The 20,149-nt window shown below is 31.8% G+C and overlaps 1 protein-coding gene and 1 long non-coding RNA gene across 2 annotated transcripts; one reads left to right on the top strand and one right to left on the bottom strand.

The window, feature by feature from the left end:
- Window positions 1-1,206: 1,206 nt before the first annotated feature.
- Window positions 1,207-2,392, bottom strand: LOC125586328. The gene is made up of 2 exons (XR_007322827.1): window positions 1,596-2,392; window positions 1,207-1,484 (listed from the first exon to the last, which is right to left on the bottom strand). It is a non-coding gene; the product is annotated as an uncharacterized LOC125586328 (long non-coding RNA).
- Window positions 2,393-15,604: 13,212 nt separating this feature from the next.
- LOC106392121 (homeobox-leucine zipper protein HAT9) lies at window positions 15,605-17,050 on the top strand. The gene is made up of 3 exons (XM_013832897.3): window positions 15,605-16,199; window positions 16,285-16,364; window positions 16,461-17,050. Exons 1-3 carry the CDS (start codon window positions 15,783-15,785, stop codon window positions 16,807-16,809), a joined length of 846 nt encoding a protein of 281 aa, XP_013688351.1. The 5' UTR covers window positions 15,605-15,782; the 3' UTR covers window positions 16,810-17,050.
- Window positions 17,051-20,149: the final 3,099 nt, after the last annotated feature.

Raw genomic sequence — 20,149 nt, 5'->3', positions numbered from 1 at the left:
AAGATTACAGAATTGCCTAATGTGGCTAAAGTATATATGACAATTAATGATTTTGAATAATAAAGATCTGATAAAAAAATAATATATCTTCTATCAAATTTGTTTAATTTTAAACTATTAAAATAATTTAAAAAAATCACAATAACCATATTATAAGAATTTAGATTTTTCTATATATGTTATATTTTGAATTTTAAAAAACGACTATAAATTACTAAAACTGTTAAAAGTCTTACTTTCAAATTTTACGATCCATGGTTTAAAATTTTTGTTATGACAAAATACAAATGATTACAAAATCATATAAATAAAAGTCTAATTTAATTAATCATTAAGATTTAAAATATATATGTATATATATCATTATAAATTAAACTATAAACCATATTGAATAAATAAATATTTTAATTTCAAAATTTACTTTGAATAATTTTTTTGATAAAAGTTTTGAACTAACATTGATATATTTTTAAAAATTATAAATTACTAAAATTATTAATCACACAATGAAAATTTTTTTATCAGTAATTTAAAGTTTTTGCTATTAAAGATACACATGATAAAAAAAACATATGAGTAGAAAGCATCATTTAATAGACATTAATATTAAAAATATACTATGTATGTTAATATCATTTAAATTTAGTTACATATCCTATCAAATTTTTAAAAAAATTGTTTGGATTAAAATTGATTTATACGTTCGCACCAATTTAATTATATATGTAATAGTTACTGACTTTTAATTATTTAATATATATTTATTATTTCATAACATGTAAGAACATATAATACATAAAATAATTTATATATATAATGTTTATTCTGCGCAAGGCGCGGGTCTTAATCTAGTTTATATATTATGTTAGTGGAATCCACAATTTAACTGCGTGTACATATGTGTGTGTGTTTTATACTTTTATTTTCTGTATGCGTAAGAAAAAAATAACAAAATAAAATAAAATTTAGAACAAAATGCAGACAATAAAAGCAATGTGTCTGGCTGGCCGCAAAGCCGGAAAGATGATTAAAAAGATCAGACAATCCATTCATCATTCTTCCAACTCAGTCTGTCCTTATTTATACAATTACATTCGTCTTCATTTTTTATCGCATATTTATTATATTTAAAATATTGCCTTTTTCTATGTAAAATAACTTCTATACAGAAGATTATTTAGCTTTGGTGATATATGAAAAATCTTAAAGATGCAAAGTTTCCTTTATAATTTTCGGTGTTCCAAATTTATTCAATTACATATTTTTTTAAGCTTTTCATATTATTTCTTGGTTATTTAAACATACAATGACAGTTGAAAATAAAAACGAGCTAAAACTAGAACAAACCAGTTCAAAATGTAAATGATAACCCAAAACGAGCCCAAAGTTAAACCTCTACTGCAGCAGCCACATCAACTAAAACTGTTGTTCATCGAGAACTCCATTTATCCCGAACTGGACGAAGAGGTAATTTTCACAAAGAGCTAGACAAGAAAATTACAGAATAGAAGGGTAAATTCCATCGAAAATGAAAAATAAAAAGACATAACATATCGATGAAAAAACAATTAAACGAAGACTAAACAAAAGCATACAGATTGAAGAGTATTTGCCGATGGAGAACCGGTACGTAGATGGGCCGAAGTCACGTTCAACAACCAATTTACCTCCACCACCTCCTTCAGAAAACCCGAGTTCCCCATGTTCAAGCCAATGTCCTCAAAGAAATTAAATAGTAGAGAGGTAAGATTCATGGATCTAATCTCCAACAAAACTTCAGAACAATCAGTCCCCGTGAATCAACTAATGACAATAAAGGAAAACTTGGGAGATCACGGAAAATTTGGGGATCACGACCTGCATCTACCTCCACAAAGCTAGGTCATGAACCTAAAAGTGAGAAAAATATACCGAAAACTTCAAATTTAAAGCTATATGAAAATGCAAAGAAAAGAACGGGATCATGCGCGATGTTGGGAGAGATATTGAACGCCATAATTGTTATTTTGCAAGAGAGGGTTGATATTTTATTCAATTTTTTTTTATTTTTCGGCATATCCTTATAATGTCATAATAAAAATTTATTTTGATTTATAGCAATATACTCACTATGTTTCATTTTAAGTGTCATTTTAGGTTTGTGCATACAGATTAAAGAAACAATTAATTTTGTATATTTCATATATAAAAACACAATTACCTATACACCTAACATTATTTCAACCAATAGAAAAATGAATTGTTAAATAAAATTAATAAATATTGCATTGAAAGTCGAAAACGACTAGGAATGTCAAACGCAGCGGGCTCGTCTTCGAGCGGATCACGGCGGGTCAGGCCCGAGCAGATCACGGCGGGCCAGGCCCGCGTGGGCTGCGGTCCTCAAAATGGCTGACCAAACCCGTACCGCAAAACATATAGGCCTTTGCGGATCGGCCCGCGGAACATAGAATTATAAATGGACATATGGCTCCTGAACGCTTCAAGACATGATTCATGACACTTTATCAGTTGCATGACGCATCAGTAAGTGAGTTTAGTCGAGGATTGAACTAGATAAGGCATTACACTTGTTAATTGAAGATTTTAGTTGGATCAAAACACTAGTTTATTTACTTTTGTTAGACTCCAAACATTTTAAAAATAAACAATACTCTAGTTGCTGAATCCAGATATTATAACTCATAAGTTCATAACAAATGTTTTAGTCTTATGAATCCAAAATTAAATAAAACCAACACCAAATCAAAGATATTAATCCCAAAAATAAATAAAAAGAAAACACCAATCAGACTTCTTGTTCTTCATCTTTATCACCAACAAGCGACAAAAAGATGAAGATTTCTCTTCTTCACCATCAACTGCATCTTCTGCAAATAAAAATAATAGAAGTCAATTAAAGATATATTGAAACCTAAAACTCCAAAATGCATGCTAATGTGAACAAATACATATAGGCAAAACTATGAAGAACCCATTGCGGGAACTAGATCTTCTTCTTCGGTGGGAAGTGAGTTTTTAAATTTCTTATGATGACTCGAAGAAGCTCCACCGGTTCAAATCGAAGGCACTTGGGAGACCGGAAGCATCATCGACCCAGAAACCACCATCACCGGAGCTACATAACGTCGAATCACCTTTTCTCTCTCTCTCTCTCTCTCTCTCTCTATATATATATATATATATATATATATGTTTTAGGTGAAAGCAAAAATGGGGACTTGGGGTTGCGGGTCTTCAAAATCCCGCAGGTTAACCTGTAGCCCATCCCGCTTTCGACCCGTCCCGCTTTGAACCTGTCCCACTTTCGACCCGTCCCTTTGAACCCGTCCCGCGAGGCCCGCAATTTTGCGGGCTTACCAAATGGAGGCTCAATCCCGCCCCGCAGCAAGCTTTTACGGGCAAGGCCCGCGGTCCAGATCCTTGATTGTCATCACTAAAAACGACTCTTATTTTGTAACGAAAAAATTTCTTTACAACGACACTTAATACGAAAGGGAGTGAGTATTAGCTACTTACATAATATAGATAATTTAGTTTCATTTATATTAATTAAATAGTTTAGTTTATATCTCAGATTCCTAAAGTAGAGGAAAAATAATGAAAAAATAATTTTAGAGCCAGGTTTAAAATTCTTAATTTTTTCTTAAGTGTTTTGTTATATATATAATTTGATGTCCATAAAATGGATCAGAACTTTTAATTTGGAAATAATATTTAAATCCAAAAGAATATTAAAAACAAAACATTAAAAATGTTAAAGCTTGGAATTAATGAGTGGATTAATTGTCATCAAAGTCGTCATTATAATGATTTACACTTACATATATTCTTTTTATATATGGGAGGATCAGAATCAGACTCCATCATAGCAAATCATTGGTAGGACCCAAAATGTTTGAAGCTGTCTAGATTTGAACGTGTCGAACCAAACTGACAAAGATACTGTTCTGGAGCTGCTTTGCTTCTCCTGTCGTGTGGATAAGAATTTTGAGAGGGATGGCATGATTCGATATTTCGATGGATGGTTCTTATTGTTGATGACATGTGAACCACCACTTTTTTCGATTGTTCTTTCTTTTTTTCTTTAACCATGTTTTTCTATATTGTTGGGGATGAGGTATTAATAAGATGATTAATTTAATTTTACCAATCATCTGAACTCTTTAAAAAGTAATGCTACTTGTGGGCTAGATTCCATTATTATTATTATTATTTAGAAAACATGACATCCTTAATTCCTTATTACTGTTTTGTTTAATTCCACCTTCTTCCTGACTTACTCAAATAAGCTATTTATTTATCATTTCCTCTTACGACTTCTATCCATAGTCAATTTTTTTTCTATTATTCATGTTTTCATGCCGACGAAAAATAATGTAGAAAATCAATAAAATTTAAAACCGAAATCTCTCAAAGTATTCTCGATTCAAATGTACAAATAAATGTATGGGGAATTTTCATGTACATTTTCAAAAATATATTTTTCGTTCAAAGGCAAAAGACTATTGTACTCTTGCTCTCTATATATATAATAAATAATTATCTAAATAAATAAAAAATTTAAAAAATTTAAAAAATATTATATGTGTTTGAATTATATTTTTTTCAAATTCAAATTTTTATAATTTTTTTGGATTTCTTTTTTTGAATTTTTTCAAATTTTATTTTTCAAATTCGGAAAATTATTTTTGAAATTTTTTTAAATTTTTTTTAAGTATTTAGTTATATATTTATTAGAATCCAACTTCATTTTCCAAAAATCTTATCCCACCTCTCAACTATAAACCCTAAGTATAGTTAATCCAAAGGTTATAAATGTATTTTTTCCTTTTTAAAAATAAATATAAAATGGTTAAAGTAAACATGAAAAATAATATTATTAATGTGATATTTTTAGCAATTTACCTAAATGTATGTTGTGTGTGGTGGACAAACTTTTATTAAATTAATTTCTATCAAATTTGGTGATAATAATTTTTCACCTAAAATTTATCTAAATTTCATATCTCATCATTATCAAGGAATTTTTTTAAAAAATCTATAGATAATAGGTTAATTTTAAAAAAATCAATTAAGTGTATCACTTTCAAATTATCACTGTTTTATTTATTTGTCCAGTCAAAATACTTTAATTTACGATAAATACGATAAATGAATTTCTCATTTATTACATTCACTCTTAGTATATTACTACTGGTGCCGAATTGCCCCTGATTAGAAAAATAGATGATAGACAATATATAGCATGTCTCATAAGTATACTTAAGATATTATTACTTCTTTTTTTGTTGAAACTTAAGATATTATTACTAGAAACTTGAAAATTTAAACAAAAAGAAGAAAACAATACTATTAATCATGGATACCCGTTTAAAAAAAGGAAAAATTAATTATGGCGTCTTTGGAAGATCGCCTACATTCCACTAAAATATCGGTTCGAGCCAATTAAATTTTTCGTCGTCTTACCTCTTGATTTAAAAATACTAAATGATTGGGTCGTACTCTCTTTTTATTCTTCAAATCTCCACACTTAGTTCAATGTTAACTAAATCTCATTATAATAAATAATGTATATGTCGTCGTGGAAACAAGTCTGCCACACCTTCTCCTGAGTCCTGACACTGGTCTGGCGGCGAGGGACCAACTCTTCTTAATGAGAAACCAAATTTGTTACTAGTAGATAATTTAATATTATTGTGCAATCATACATGCATTCCAAATTATTTTGATATGTCTAATTTAATGCATTCGCACGTAATGATTTTTTTTTTATTTTTTTAACGGTATCTAAGAGCATGTTTATCCCATAAAACTTTTAATGGGTTTCTTAAAATTTATTTTTATTTTATATTTTTTCTGACTAAAAAAAAAATTAAAAAATGCACTAATCGCAGGTCGTCATATGTCAGTAGAGTCCGCGAACAGTCCAAAACTCCAACAATAGTCGATCTTTAACTTGCGTTTTTTGTTACCGATTTTTTGTGTTTTGTGAGATCTACCGCTATTTTTTGGGTAAAAACCCCTCCCAAAACCCCCCGATGCACGTGGCCAAATGATTGAAGTCTTGTTTTTTCACTTTTGACAAATTTAGTTGAGTTTTATTATATTTATTAAAAAATTAACCATGTGAAGAATAACATTTAATTCAAACTGTAACGATCTATTCGACGATTTGATAAGTTCCGACATATATTAAAACATGAAATCATTATTTTAAAATGACTATAAAAAACTTCCTTTTTGAATTTTTTTTTGTAAAGGTTATGTAATGTAAATTGATTTGTATTGCGTTGACTAAAATAGGTTTTAATTTTTTATAAAACAGCTCAGTTTAAATACAGCATTTATTTATGCATACTAATTTGATTTTATAAATTATAAAATATTTTTATATAAGATATTTAATTATATTTATCATAATATAACAATTTAATTACTAATGAAATATAAAAAATATTATGATATTTATTATTTTGAATTTGAAATTAAAGTTAAAGTTAAATAATTTAAATGAGAAGAATTAAAAATATTATAGAAAATCTTCTGTAGTAAAATAAAAATATTTATAACTAAAAATATTATTAGTGGTAAAATAATCACATGTGTGACGATGTATTATATTAAAATAGTCTAATATATAACTAATGATTAAAATAATATTTATAAGAATTATAAATAAAATATAAAATTGAGATATTTTACGTAAATCACATAAAAGGCTAATTAATTTTTATTTCGTAAATATTATTTTTAATAAAATAGATTGCTTTAATTAAATTAAATTATTCAACTACAAATCAATCTTTTGTCGGAATAAAATTATGTTTATTCTTCATGCCGATTTTATAAATTCTCAAAATTCTTTTGGTAAACTGCAAGTCTGCAAACACTTAAATTCTCAAATGTCATGACAAACTATGATAACTTGTACCGTTTAGAAAAAGTCGAATGTCATACAATCATATGAAACCGAAAAATTACGTGCTTATTTAATCTGTTTTTACAGCAATAAATTTTTTAAAAGTATTTAATCTAAATTTTTCATTGTGATAATAATAAAGTTATGGATTATATTTTTCTTTTAATAGCTAAAAAATTTGGTTGAGATTCATATATTCACAGACTGGAGCAATAACATATAATATGAATAAAAATGAAATAGTAAATGAACATATAATATGAAAAACATATAATATGAATTATATTTTTGTTCATAGCCGAAACCTTTAATCCTCGTGTGTGGGCTACAATCATCAGGATTAAGGGATAAAAGATAATTTAAAGAAGCAATATGAAAAGTGATTTAGATCATCGATAGAAAATAGGGATAAAGGATAATGATAATAATAGCATGTATAGGATGGGTAACCTAACTTTGGTTGGACGAGTATAGCCGACAGAGGCATTATTGGAAGTGCCAAAACAAATAACAAAGCTAAGACCAAACGGTCCAAACCCAGCTGAGGGTTACACGTTAACTTTCTTCGTCAATTACTCCAGAAATATATATATTTCTTTTTGTTGTTGTTCTCTCTTGAAATTTCTTATAATATGTCAGGTAACCAAATGAAAAGTCATTTTAGACGTTAAGACACATTTCTTTTCAACTATTTGGACCACATATGACATATCTTAAGAACTCAGGTTCGAATTTAGGTAACATTGAGCCATTTTATGGAACGTAAGTGTCAGACTAAATACACTTTGATTCTGGAGATTATGTCACAAACTGCGAAATCACGAGATAATTTGTATAATTTTTTTGTTTAAATAACCAGATAATTTGTAACAAGTTACAACGTTTTTACGGGATCATCCAAACTAACATGCTTTATGTTTTGCCGAGAACCGCACGATTTTTGGAGTAAACTTGTGTCGAGTGTCATCATGGCCAGTTTGTTGTGTGTGTTACTTAACCAAGTGCACAAGGCAATAGGCATGGGTTTCGGTTTTATTCTTACACTGATATTAATTTTTATTGTAAATATAGATGATTGTGATATGAAATAGGAATAAAATTTAAGAGATAATTTGAAAATTTAAGATAGTTATTCATAGTATTAAGATTGAATAGCTAACAAAATAATTTGTATGGTGGTGACCTTGTTTAAAACTTTTTGGAATAAATGACATGCCTAACTTTTTCCATAAAGTACTAAATTAATTGGTGAAAGAGATCAAGAGAACCAAACCTAAACAAGATGGTGGGGATCGCTATCCATATGTGTATTTTTAGAAATAATTAATTAAAATGTATGATATCTAATTAAATAATTGAACATGAAGGGCCAATGCGTTTGTGTAGAGGCTGAAAATTGGTAGGTAAACAGACTTGTGGTCCGTTATTTAAAGGCACCTGTTCATCACTTTCTAGTTACTATTAATAGATATATATTCTTATATAGATTTATATATTTTCCCCATGACATTTCCCCCCTAACGTTTTGTTTATTAAATATTCTTAATTAATACTCTAGATTATTCATGATAAAACTCTGAGAAAATTAAGAAAAATGATAGATAATTTATGTTGTTGTTTTTTTTAACGTCTGATTAATTATGTATTAAAACGCTAAAAAATACACATATTATATATAGACGATTATATAGCCGACAATTCTACCACCATATGAGAATACACTGCATCACTCCGAACTGTTCTATGATATGCCATGTACCATGCTGAAGACCTTTTGTATCTTATTTTTTCTATAATATGCATAATTTACGTTTTTTGGGGTTTAAACCCAGATCTCCGGATGTAAAAACATTAGTGAACTCTTAGTCAAACCACTGGATTAGGAAACATCTATGTTGCCTTTAGTAACGCTTTATGATAAATCTATAATACTATGCCGACTGAGCTAATGATACGAGACGACACACGAGAGCACTAATGAAGGAAACTTTCAACGTATAATATTAAATTTATACATGATATGATAATGGTACCAAATATAAAATCATTCAACTTTTTGGGAACTTTTCTCTTTTTTTTTTGAGCAAAGGGAACTTTTCTCTTAGTGGGACGAATAGTAGCAAGTGCCAAGTGGGATGCTCATTTGGTCAACCTTTGCAAGTAAGAAAAAATAAAAATATAAAAGAGAGAGAATTGTGCCATAAATAATTTCTCACATTATTCTTTTCAGAAAAAGAATTACCAAGAAAATACATTCTGTTATGAAATAACTTATAATTTATAGTATCGGGAAATTTAAATAAGAGTAGAATTCAATACCCGTAGGAAGCAAATAACACTTAATATGAGAGAAAGAGTTTATTATAAGGAAGAAGAAGAAGATGTAATTATGTACAAAAGAGTGAGATGAGTGATGGTATTTATAGTGAGCAACAATACATAAAATATCAAAGATGGTGCTTGATTTGGTAAATGAGTGGGTGATCATAGTGCTTGATGAGTAGATGATCATAGTGCTTGATGAGTAGATGATCATAGTGCTTGAGTTGGTAAAAGAGTGGAGGATCATTTCAAAGTTTATCTTATAACACTCCCCCTTGATCATCCATCTTGTATTAAGTTTCGTAACACTCTCCTTGGGGACCGGTGTCACTCTCCGCTCTCGCTTAACGTCTTTGTTGCCTCGTTAAAAACCTTTCTAGGAAAACCCAATGGGAAAAACCATAGTTAGGTAAAAAGAGTACAACTACGTAAGCTCCCCCTCGATTGAGCAGTCATAGATCCTTCTGATGACGCATTCCAATGTTATGGACATGTTTTCTGAATACCGAAGTAGGGAGTGATTTTGTGAAGAGGTCGGCTGCATTGTCGCATGATCGGACATATCTTACTTCAATCTCTTTCTTCTTCTCGAGCTCTTGAGTGTATGAGAAGAACTTTGGATGTATATGTTTTGTTCTATCACTTTTGATATATCCTTCCTTCGTTTGAGCAACACATGCTGCATTGTCTTCATATAGAATAGTTGGCCCCGTACTTTTGTCAATCCCACTACTTGAACAAATGTGTTGGCTTATTGATCTTAGCCATACACATTCTTTACTTGCTTCATGGAGTGCGATGATCTCAGCATGATTTGAAGAGGTAGCCACAAGCGTTTGTTTCTGAGAACGCCAAGATATAGCAGTGCCTCCGATCGTAAAAACATATCCTGTTTGCGATCGGGCTTTGTGTGGATCTGAAAGATATCCTGCATCTGCAAAACCAACCATTTGACCATTTGAATCTTTAGGGTAAAATAAGCCTAAATCAATAGTCCCTTGTAGGTAACGAAAGACATGTTTAATTCCATTCCAATGTCTTCGTGTTGGAGATGAGCTAAATCTTGCTAGAAGATTAACAGTGAATGATATATCAGGCCGTGTACAATTTGCAAGGTACATCAACGCTCCAATTGCACTTAGATATGGTACTTCCGGACCAAGTATCTCTTCTTTTTCCTCAGGTGGTCGAAATGGATCACTTTCAATGTTAAGTGATCTAACGACCATTGGGGTGCTAAGAGGAGTTGATTTATCCATGTTAAATCGTTTCAACACTCTTTTAGTGTATGTGGATTGATGCACAAATATACCATTTTGTGAATGTTCTATTTGTAGGCCAAGACAATACTGTGTCTGTCCAAGATCTTTCATCTCAAATTCTCCTTTGAGATAGTCTGATGCCTTTTGTATTTCTTTTTGAGTTCCAATAATATTTAGATCATCAACATATACCGCGATTATCACAAATCCGGATGTTGTTTTCTTGATGAAAACACATGGGCATATAGGATCATTCACATATCCTTCTTTTGTTAAATGTTCACTGAGACGATTGTACCACATACGTCCAGATTGTTTTAACCCATATAATGATCTTTGCAATTTTATTGCACATAACTCTTTAGGTTTGGAACTTAATGCTTCTGGCATTTTAAATCCATCAGGGATTTTCATGTAGATATCAGTATCTAATGATCCGTATAGATAAGCTGTAACAACATCCATGAGACGCATCTCAAGATTTTTATCAGCGGCTAGACTCATCAGGAATCTAAATGTGATCGCATCCATTACAGGAGAATATGTTTCCTCATAATCAATACCAGGTCTTTGAGAAAATCCTTGGGCTACAAGGCGAGCTTTATACCTTGTAATCTCATTTTTCTCATTTCGTTTTCGAACGAAAATCCATCTGTACCCAACTGGTCTCACATCTTCAGGTGTGAGTACAATAGATCCAAACACTTTTCGTTTGTTAAGCGAATCAAGTTCGATTTGTATTGCTTCTTTCCATTTATTCCAATCATGTCTCTTTTGACATTCATATATGGATTTCGGTTCTGGATCATCGGTATCTTCATTTACCTCACTTGACACGATATATGAGAAAGCATCATCAAGGTCATTTTGTTCATTTCTATTCCATATCCTTTTATTATGGATGTAATTAATAGAAATCTCATGATTATCTTTCGATTCATGATGCTCTGATTCATCAGAGTCCTTATCATTTATTTCTTCCAAAATATTTTCTGCTATTTTGGGTGCATCATATATTTCAGCTTTCTTCTGTTTCCTAGGATTCTTATCCTTAGAACCAGCAGGTCTACCACGCTTCAGGCGTGTTTTTGGCTCTCGTGTGTCATCCTCCTTTTCTTGTTCATTTGGCATTTTGATACGAGCAGGAGCATTTGCAGCTGGTATATGAGATTTAGTTACCGTCTTGGTATCTGCAAATGCATCAGGTAGCTGGTTAGCTATACTCTGTAAATGCATAATTCGTCGAACTTCTAGTTCTGACTCTTTAGAAGGAGGATCAAGATATAACAATGATGGTACACTCCATTTTATATCACTTCCAACATTTTTGTTTTCTCCCCCTAGAACTGGGAATACATTTTCGTCAAAATGACAATCAGCAAAACGTGCTGTAAAGACGTCACCAGTCTGTGGTTCTAGGTATCTTATAATTGATGGAGAATCACAACCAACATATATTCCCAACCTTCTTTGTGGTCCCATCTTTGTTCGTTGTGGTGGTGCTACAGGCACATATACCGCACAACCAAAGATTCTAAAGTGGGAAATGTTTGGTTCTCGACCAAACGCTAACTGTAGTGGAGAATACTTATGGTATGCACTCGGTCTGATCCGAATGAGTGCTTCTGCATGCAAAATGGCATGTCCCCATACAGAGGTTGGAAGTTTTGATCTCATGATCAATGGTCTTGCAATCAATTGCAGACGCTTAATTAAAGATTCAGCCAAACCATTTTGCGTATGAACATGAGCAACCGAATGTTCAACTTCAATTCCCATTACCATACAATAGTCATTGAATGCTTGGGATGTGAATTCACCAGCGTTGTCTAGTCTAACTCTTTTAATAGTATAATCAGGAAACTGTGCTCGCAGTTTGATTATCTGAGTTAGAAATCTCGCAAATGCCACATTTCGAGATGATAATAGACAAACGTGTGACCATCTACTGGATGCGTCAATTAATACCATAAAATAGTGGAATGGTCCACATGGTGGATGTATCGGTCCACATATATCACCTTGAATTCTTTCAAGGAACTTTGGTGATTCTTTATCGATTTTGGTTGGCGATGGCCTTACGATCAATTTTCCTAGAGAACATGCAACACATGTCATTTTATTCCCTTGAGAAATCTCCTGGATTTTCAATGGATGACCATGTGAACTTTCTATGATTTTACGCATCATTGTAGTGCCTGGGTGGCCAAGGCGATCATGCCATAACGTGAACTCTTCTGGGTTCCGTTTTACTACAAGATTTGATTCGATCTCATCGATATAAGTATGATGTAATCCCGAAGGAAGTTCTGGAAACTTTTCCAATATGTGTTTTCTGCCACATTTTTCAGAAATTACATACATGTATTTCTTTCCATCCTCAGTTGCAGACTGAGTATCATATCCGTGAAGATATATGTCTTTAAAACTCAACAAATTCCTTTTAGAACTCGGAGAGTATAAAGCATTATTTATGGAAAATTTTGTTCCATTCGGCAAAGTAAAGTTTGCTTTACCAGTTCCTTCAATCACGTCTGCAGGACCTGATATTGTATTGACGACAATTCTTGTCGGTTTTATATCAGAGAAATATCTCTTTTGTCTCAAAATAGTGTGCGTTGTTCCACTATCTGGTATGCATATTTCACGAATCCGTTTCTTGGATTTTGCTCCATTAGTATTTTGATCCATTTCTGAAATTATCATAAACATTAAATAAAAGTGAAACGTGAAATTTATTCATTGATTATATAAAGAAAACACACAATAATATTGTTGTTAAAACAACATTATTCTTTGAAAACATAATTATTATACATTACAAATGAGGACTATTCAGCAGTCTTATTAGAAACATTTTCGTACTCTTCAAGAGTATTCTAGTCCAGCTCATTTGCGAAATCAGAGGATTCAAGGTATGAGGTCCCTTCAACGTTTTCCGTGAGGTTCACCTCTTTAGCCTTTCCTTTTATGGATTCTTGATATAACTTGCACAAATGTGGGGGAGTACGACAGGTACGGGACCAATGTCCTTTACATCCACATCTGTAACATACAGTCTCACTTTTCTTTGTGGTATCCTCTTCGGTTTCTTTGCCTTTATGAGGTTGTTCAGATCTAACCCATTTGTTAGATCTAATACTTTTAGGATAGTAAGGCTTTCCACGTTTGTTGTTGAAACGCCGACCACGACCTCGATTGGTATGGTTTCTCCTTCCCGAATATTCTACCGCCGTAGCATTCACTTCGGGAAATGCCTTGGCTCCCGTGGGTCGGGAATTATGGTTTTTGATTAGTAACTCATCGTTCTTTTCAGCCAACATGAGTGTTACCATCAATTCAGAAAATTTGGTGTACCCACATTTTCTGTAAATTCGGGATAAGACGTTGTGTTCTTTGTGGAAGGTATTGTATGTCTTGTCAAGCATTTCTGCTTCGGTGACAGGGTTACCACAATATTTTAATTGTGCAACTATCCTCAAGATAGTGGAATTGTAATCTCTAACCCTTTGGAAATCCTGAAACCTCAGGGTTTTCCACTCTTCAAGAGCGTGAGGGAGATTGATTTCCTTTTGATTATCGAATCTGTCTTTCAAGGCTTGCCATAGTACAGATGGGTCCTCAACGTCTCCATAGTCGTGAGTTAGATTCTCATCTAAGTGCTTCTTCAGGAAGATTATCGCCTCGGCTATATGCTCGGGTGGCGATTTGTTACCGACTTTTATAGCTTCAGATATCTTTTTTATTACAAGATAAGGTTTCACATTTGTGACCCATCTGACATAGTTTTCGCCGGTTACTTTTAGAGCCGGGAACTGGAGTTTCTCGATGTTTGCCATTTGTATTTCTAAAACACAAAATAGTAATTTTATTAGAACTTCATAATTTAAAAACCGTTTACATTAATCATACAAGCAATTACAAGGAGAAGCGATGTAAATAAAATTAAACCGATATTCATCTTAAATTCACTCGGAGTAAATTCTCCAACGAATGAACCATAAATAGAAACACAAATAAAAATGGCACATAAAAACAAAAGTGCGCGAATCATCTTTCTTGAAATGAAAAATCGGAGGAGAGCGATTTGAAATTTTTGAGAGAAGATGAAATGTTTTGGATGATGAAATGGAGTGAAAATGAGTTGTATTTATAGATGAAAATTACTGTTCATGACCGTTGGAGAAAGGGGAAATTTTTGAAAAATTTTCTTTGTGACCGTTGGGGTTAAATCGAGTGCACCAAAAATTAGTCTGAAAATATCGTATTAAACGGTCAATCAAATCTATAAAATTTCATAAAAGTGAAAAATTATGACAATGAAATATTTATGTTATATGACAACAAATCATGCGACGGCTCAGCCGATCAATGCAGAATAATAAATAAATTATACGGCGGCTCGGCCGACCAATTAATAATAAACAGAATATAAGGCGGCTCAGCCGACCAATAAATAATAAACAGGATATAAGGCGGCTCGGCCGACCAATAAATAATAAACAGGATATAAGGCGGCTCGGCCGACCAATAAATAATAAACAGGATATAAGGCGGCTCGGCCGACCAATAAATAAATTAAATTACTAGTAAATAATATAGGCGGTATTCCGGCCATTATAACATGATATAAATAATAGTAGAGGCGGTATACCGACCATTATAACAGGGTATAAATGATACAAATAAATTTTACCAAATCGCAGAGTGATCGTGCTGATAACGTGTTATGAAATAACTTATAATTTATAGTATCGGGAAATTTAAATAAGAGTAGAATTCAATACCCGTAGGAAGCAAATAACACTTAATATGAGAGAAAGAGTTTATTATAAGGAAGAAGAAGAAGATGTAATTATGTACAAAAGAGTGAGATGAGTGATGGTATTTATAGTGAGCAACAATACATAAAATATCAAAGATGGTGCTTGATTTGGTAAATGAGTGGGTGATCATAGTGCTTGATGAGTAGATGATCATAGTGCTTGATGAGTAGATGATCATAGTGCTTGAGTTGGTAAAAGAGTGGAGGATCATTTCAAAGTTTATCTTATAACACATTCATCCCTTTGATTAATAATTATTAGAACACCCACTCATCAAATTATAAAAATAAAATAAACTAAAAAAATACTTCTCTTCTCCTTCTTAAGAAGCCTCTTGGCATCATCTCCTCCCATTATCTTCTAAACTTCATCAAAAAAGTTCTCCTTAAGTCTCACCTCTCGAAATCTCGAACATCCGTAAAATCATATATTCCATAAGATTTGTTCCAGATGGGTTTCGATGATTCATGCAACACAGGTCTTGTTCTTGGATTAGGTCTCTCACCAACTTCAAACAATTACAATAATACCATCAAACGTTCCTCCGGCTACAAGTCCGACCCGTCGTTGACTCTAAGCCTCTCCGGCGATCCATCAATGATGGTGGTCGCCGGAGCTGACCTGCTCTGCCGTCAGACTTCATCTCACAGCGGAGTCTCTTCTTTCTCAACCGGAAGAGTAGTGAAGAGAGAGAGAGACGGCGGCGAAGAGTCGCAGGAGGAGGGGGAGGAGGAGAAGACGGAGAGACTTATAAGTGACTACCATGAAGATGAAGAAGGTGTTAGTGCTAGAAAAAAACTTAGGCTTACCAAAGAGCAATCTGCTCTTCTTGAGGAAAGCTTCAAGCACCATAGCACCCTTAATCCCGTAATTATTAACTCTAATCCTTTAATACGTTTATAAATACTTTTTATAATCCTTAAATAATCGTATTCATTTTTTTTTTGTACAGAAGCAAAAACAAGATCTGGCAAGACAGCTGAATCTTAGGCCTAGACAAGTTGAAGTATGGTTCCAAAATAGAAGAGCCAGGTAAGTTATATTCTATTATAGTTATCCAAAAAAGATTGTAGGGAACATTATTTCTTTTTATTGAATACTTTTCTTTATTTAATTAAATTTGAACAGAACAAAGCTAAAGCAAACAGAAGTAGATTGTGAGTTTTTGAAGAAATGTTGTGAAACATTAACAGATGAGAACATAAGACTTCAGAAAGAGATTCAAGAACTCAAAACCCTAAAATTGACTCATCAGCCCTTTTACATGCACATGCCTGCATCTACTCTCACGATGTGTCCTTCATGTGAAAGAATCGGTGGCAGAAGCGGCGGCGATAGCGGAGGAGAAGGTGTCGGAGGCGGCAGCAGCGTGGCTACCACGGTGGTTGTGGATGGAGGTACGTCGAAGGGAGCTTTCTCCATCTCGTCAAAGCCTCACTTCTTCAACCCTTGTACTAATTCCTCTGCAGCTTGTTGAATGAAGTTTTTTATTACTATTGATCTTTTTTGGGATGGCAATTTGTTCAGTAGGAAGAACACAAAAAATTTAGACCAAAAAAGAACACAAGAAATACGTTAAAAAGGTTAAAATGGGTATAGATGATCTCTTTTACAATTCCCACTTAGTTTTTCGGTGGGATTGTTGGTTTGCGAAAAAAGAATAATTTGTAATTATTATTTTATTTGTATAAAAGGTAATAATATTCACTCTAAATTCATATTTACTCTCGTAAAGTAATCATATTTGTGAAGCAAAGTATATATACATGAGCTTTTTTCATGAAAATTAAGAACCGTCCAATAATTATTTCTTCTATGTAATTAGATTTTATGTGGTGACATATATTTATGATTGGGTTTTTATGGTGATACCCTACAAATATAACAAACCACAAGTCTCATTGTAAACTTCTAACTTAATACTCAAAATACGACATATATATATAAATGTATAAATATATATATAATTGGTATGTCATATTTTACATCACATTACATAACTAGTACAGTTTTCATTTAATCTTTCCTATAAAATTGTATGACCTTTCTACCTTGTATAATCTTCATTAGATTGTTTCTACAAAAAGAAAAAAAAAATCATAGACTAGATCATGTGGAAGTATCCGTTAAGACTCCATCAAAACAAACAAATCTTACGGATTAGCGAAGGGTCCATTCATCATTCATCGAAACGAAGCATTGGTATCAACTTGGTTTGTTTCTCAACTCTTGAATCCGAAAAGGGAAAGGAAAATTGATGGAGATTAATTTTCCCTACCCTTCAATAAACGATATACATATATATATATATATACTGATGGAAAATATATAACTTTGACAAGCATATACAATTTCAGTAGGCCCAAACTTTTCCCTTTTGAGAAAAATCCAAATTTGAGTTGTGGAATCAGATTAAAATGCATTTATTGATGTGATTCTTTACTCCGATTTTTTAAATTTATGGATTATCCAAAGAGCAATTTTAGGAAAACAAGGAAATCATTTGGTGAGTGTGAAGGATTTTAAGCGAGAGAGATAAAGGGTGTGGGGTTTGGAGGTTAGCTCACGTATATTGATGCATCACTATAAATAAACTATTCAGTAAATTAAAAACTAGAGTTTAGAATAAATGCATTGAATACATGGATTACTAAAACAATGGTTAAAATTTTCTAGTACTTAAAAGCGCGTACAGAAATATTTATATATATCCTGCAAAATAAAATCTAAAATATTGAAACTAATTTCAGTTTGTTAGTGGTTTTAAACTAAATTGATTTTGTCAAAGTCTTATTTTAATTTTTTTTTTTATTTTAAATAGTATATAAAAACATTTCAGAAATGTTTATTATAAATATTTTTTTCTCGATAACTCGCGGAATAACTGCGGTACAATTTAAATAGTATATATATATGTATATGTATATGTAGAGTTTTTTTGTTACTGTTAATTTTAATGAGGTTTGTAATATTTGGAAACTTAACCTAACATACATATAGTAAAAAATTATATTCGACTAAATCTGTTATGAAATACGCTAAATTCGTAATGGGTCAAAATTTATTAAAAATGTATACAAAAATTATTAATTTATATAACACACTTTACGATAGAAATTTGCAAAGATTTTATTCTTCTTAATTTTGTTTTGTAAATAAATTTGTTTTTTTCAATTTAGCCCACATTTAAAGCATCAATTTTTGTGTGGACAGTTTAAAACACCAAGTTGTGTTTAACTTTCATCTTAAGCTCGCTTTTTTGACTAAGCTAAATTAGACATGCTGTTAAATAAACTAACTGAACTTAGAAACAAAGTTAATTAGTCGTTAAAAACCATGGTCAAACAAATTTGCTTTGATCTGAATTTTTAAAATTTCGGCTATTAAAAACATCAACTTTCATTCGGATAGTTTAAACACACAAAGTTGTATTTGAATTTTATTTTAAATCTTGAGTTTGTGTCAACCGAACCAATTAGACATATTGTTTAGTAGATTAACAAAACTTAAAATATATTTAATTAGTCATTAATAAATATAGTTAAGCAAGTTTATACACTGACCAAGTAATATTTATGTAAGTAATTATTTATACACTAATTTATACAATATATATGTCAAAATAATGTTTCAGAAGCCAAAATTTATACATATAAGTAATTTATTAAAAAAATCATCATAAAAGTCTTTGATATCAGGTAATGACTGATATCTTGTGTATTTGCATAATTTTAACCATTATTTTGTGTACATATTGGTCGCCTATATCATTTAGGCATATTTAGGTTGCATTATATTGCATATGTTTATATCAGATGTTGGAGATACTTGTTGATGAGTTTGAAGGCCTTTGAAGGGTTTTGAGTCAAAAGGGTGAAAGATAAACATGGATGAAAAGCTCATCTTTTGGGAAGATATGGTAAATTGAGTTAGCTATCTAATGGTGGTGGTTTTAAGTGATTTGGGACTGTACTGGAGGAGTTATGATCGATCTAGTGGAGACATATCAATTATGTCATGAGGAAGATATCAAGGATTGAAGCGTATACAGTTTCTAGATTAAGTAACCTAGCGACCAAGCCGTAGCGACTTCAGCTGGTCGCTAGGGAGTTTTCCGTGTGGCTGTAGCGACGTGCGTAGCGACCAGACCACGTCGCTAAAGAAGACCCCTAAAAAATTATGTGTGTCCTAGCGACAAAACTGTAACGACTTCAACAGGTACAGACGAAAAAACTCAGATTTTTATGGGTCGGCCTAGGTTTGTTGGGTTGGCCCAGTTCGTTTTTAGTCTTCTAAATACTTTTTAGACATAATTCTAGATCTTATCTCATTTTCTCTCAAGACTTTGTATAATCTTGTAAAAACTTGAACCTTTTCATCATTTAAGGAAGTATTTCATCTTATATTTGTGTTTCTCTTACTCATTAACATGACTAGCCTTGAATCTCATATGAGTTTAAGGTTTTCCATGGAGATTAGTGAGTAGTCACCTTGTGATTCATGGGTTAGGTGGATTAGGGTGATTATGTGGATATTTAGGATTTTTTTTGTTTGATTAACATTGTTCTATGCTCGTTAGATGTTTTAATGCTAGATTAGCATTGATCAAGTTTTTAACATTTGATTGAAAATTTAATTATTGCACTATTTCTTGATTGGATTTGAGATTGCCTTTGTTTATATTTCTAGTTTCTTAATTTGTTATCAATCAATCATCTTCTTATTTGCTTAGATTAGAGACGTTTTGGGTATTTTTAGTGTTATAGATCACAAGTTTTTTGTGGATTTGACCCTAAAGTGTTGCATCGATATACCAT

This window comes from Brassica napus, chromosome C4 (assembly GCF_020379485.1).
Source record: "Brassica napus cultivar Da-Ae chromosome C4, Da-Ae, whole genome shotgun sequence".
NCBI classification, from domain to species: Eukaryota; Viridiplantae; Streptophyta; class Magnoliopsida; order Brassicales; family Brassicaceae; genus Brassica; species Brassica napus.
The sequence above is the reverse complement of the archived record's forward strand: the minus strand, read 5'-3'. Positions and strand labels throughout refer to the sequence as shown.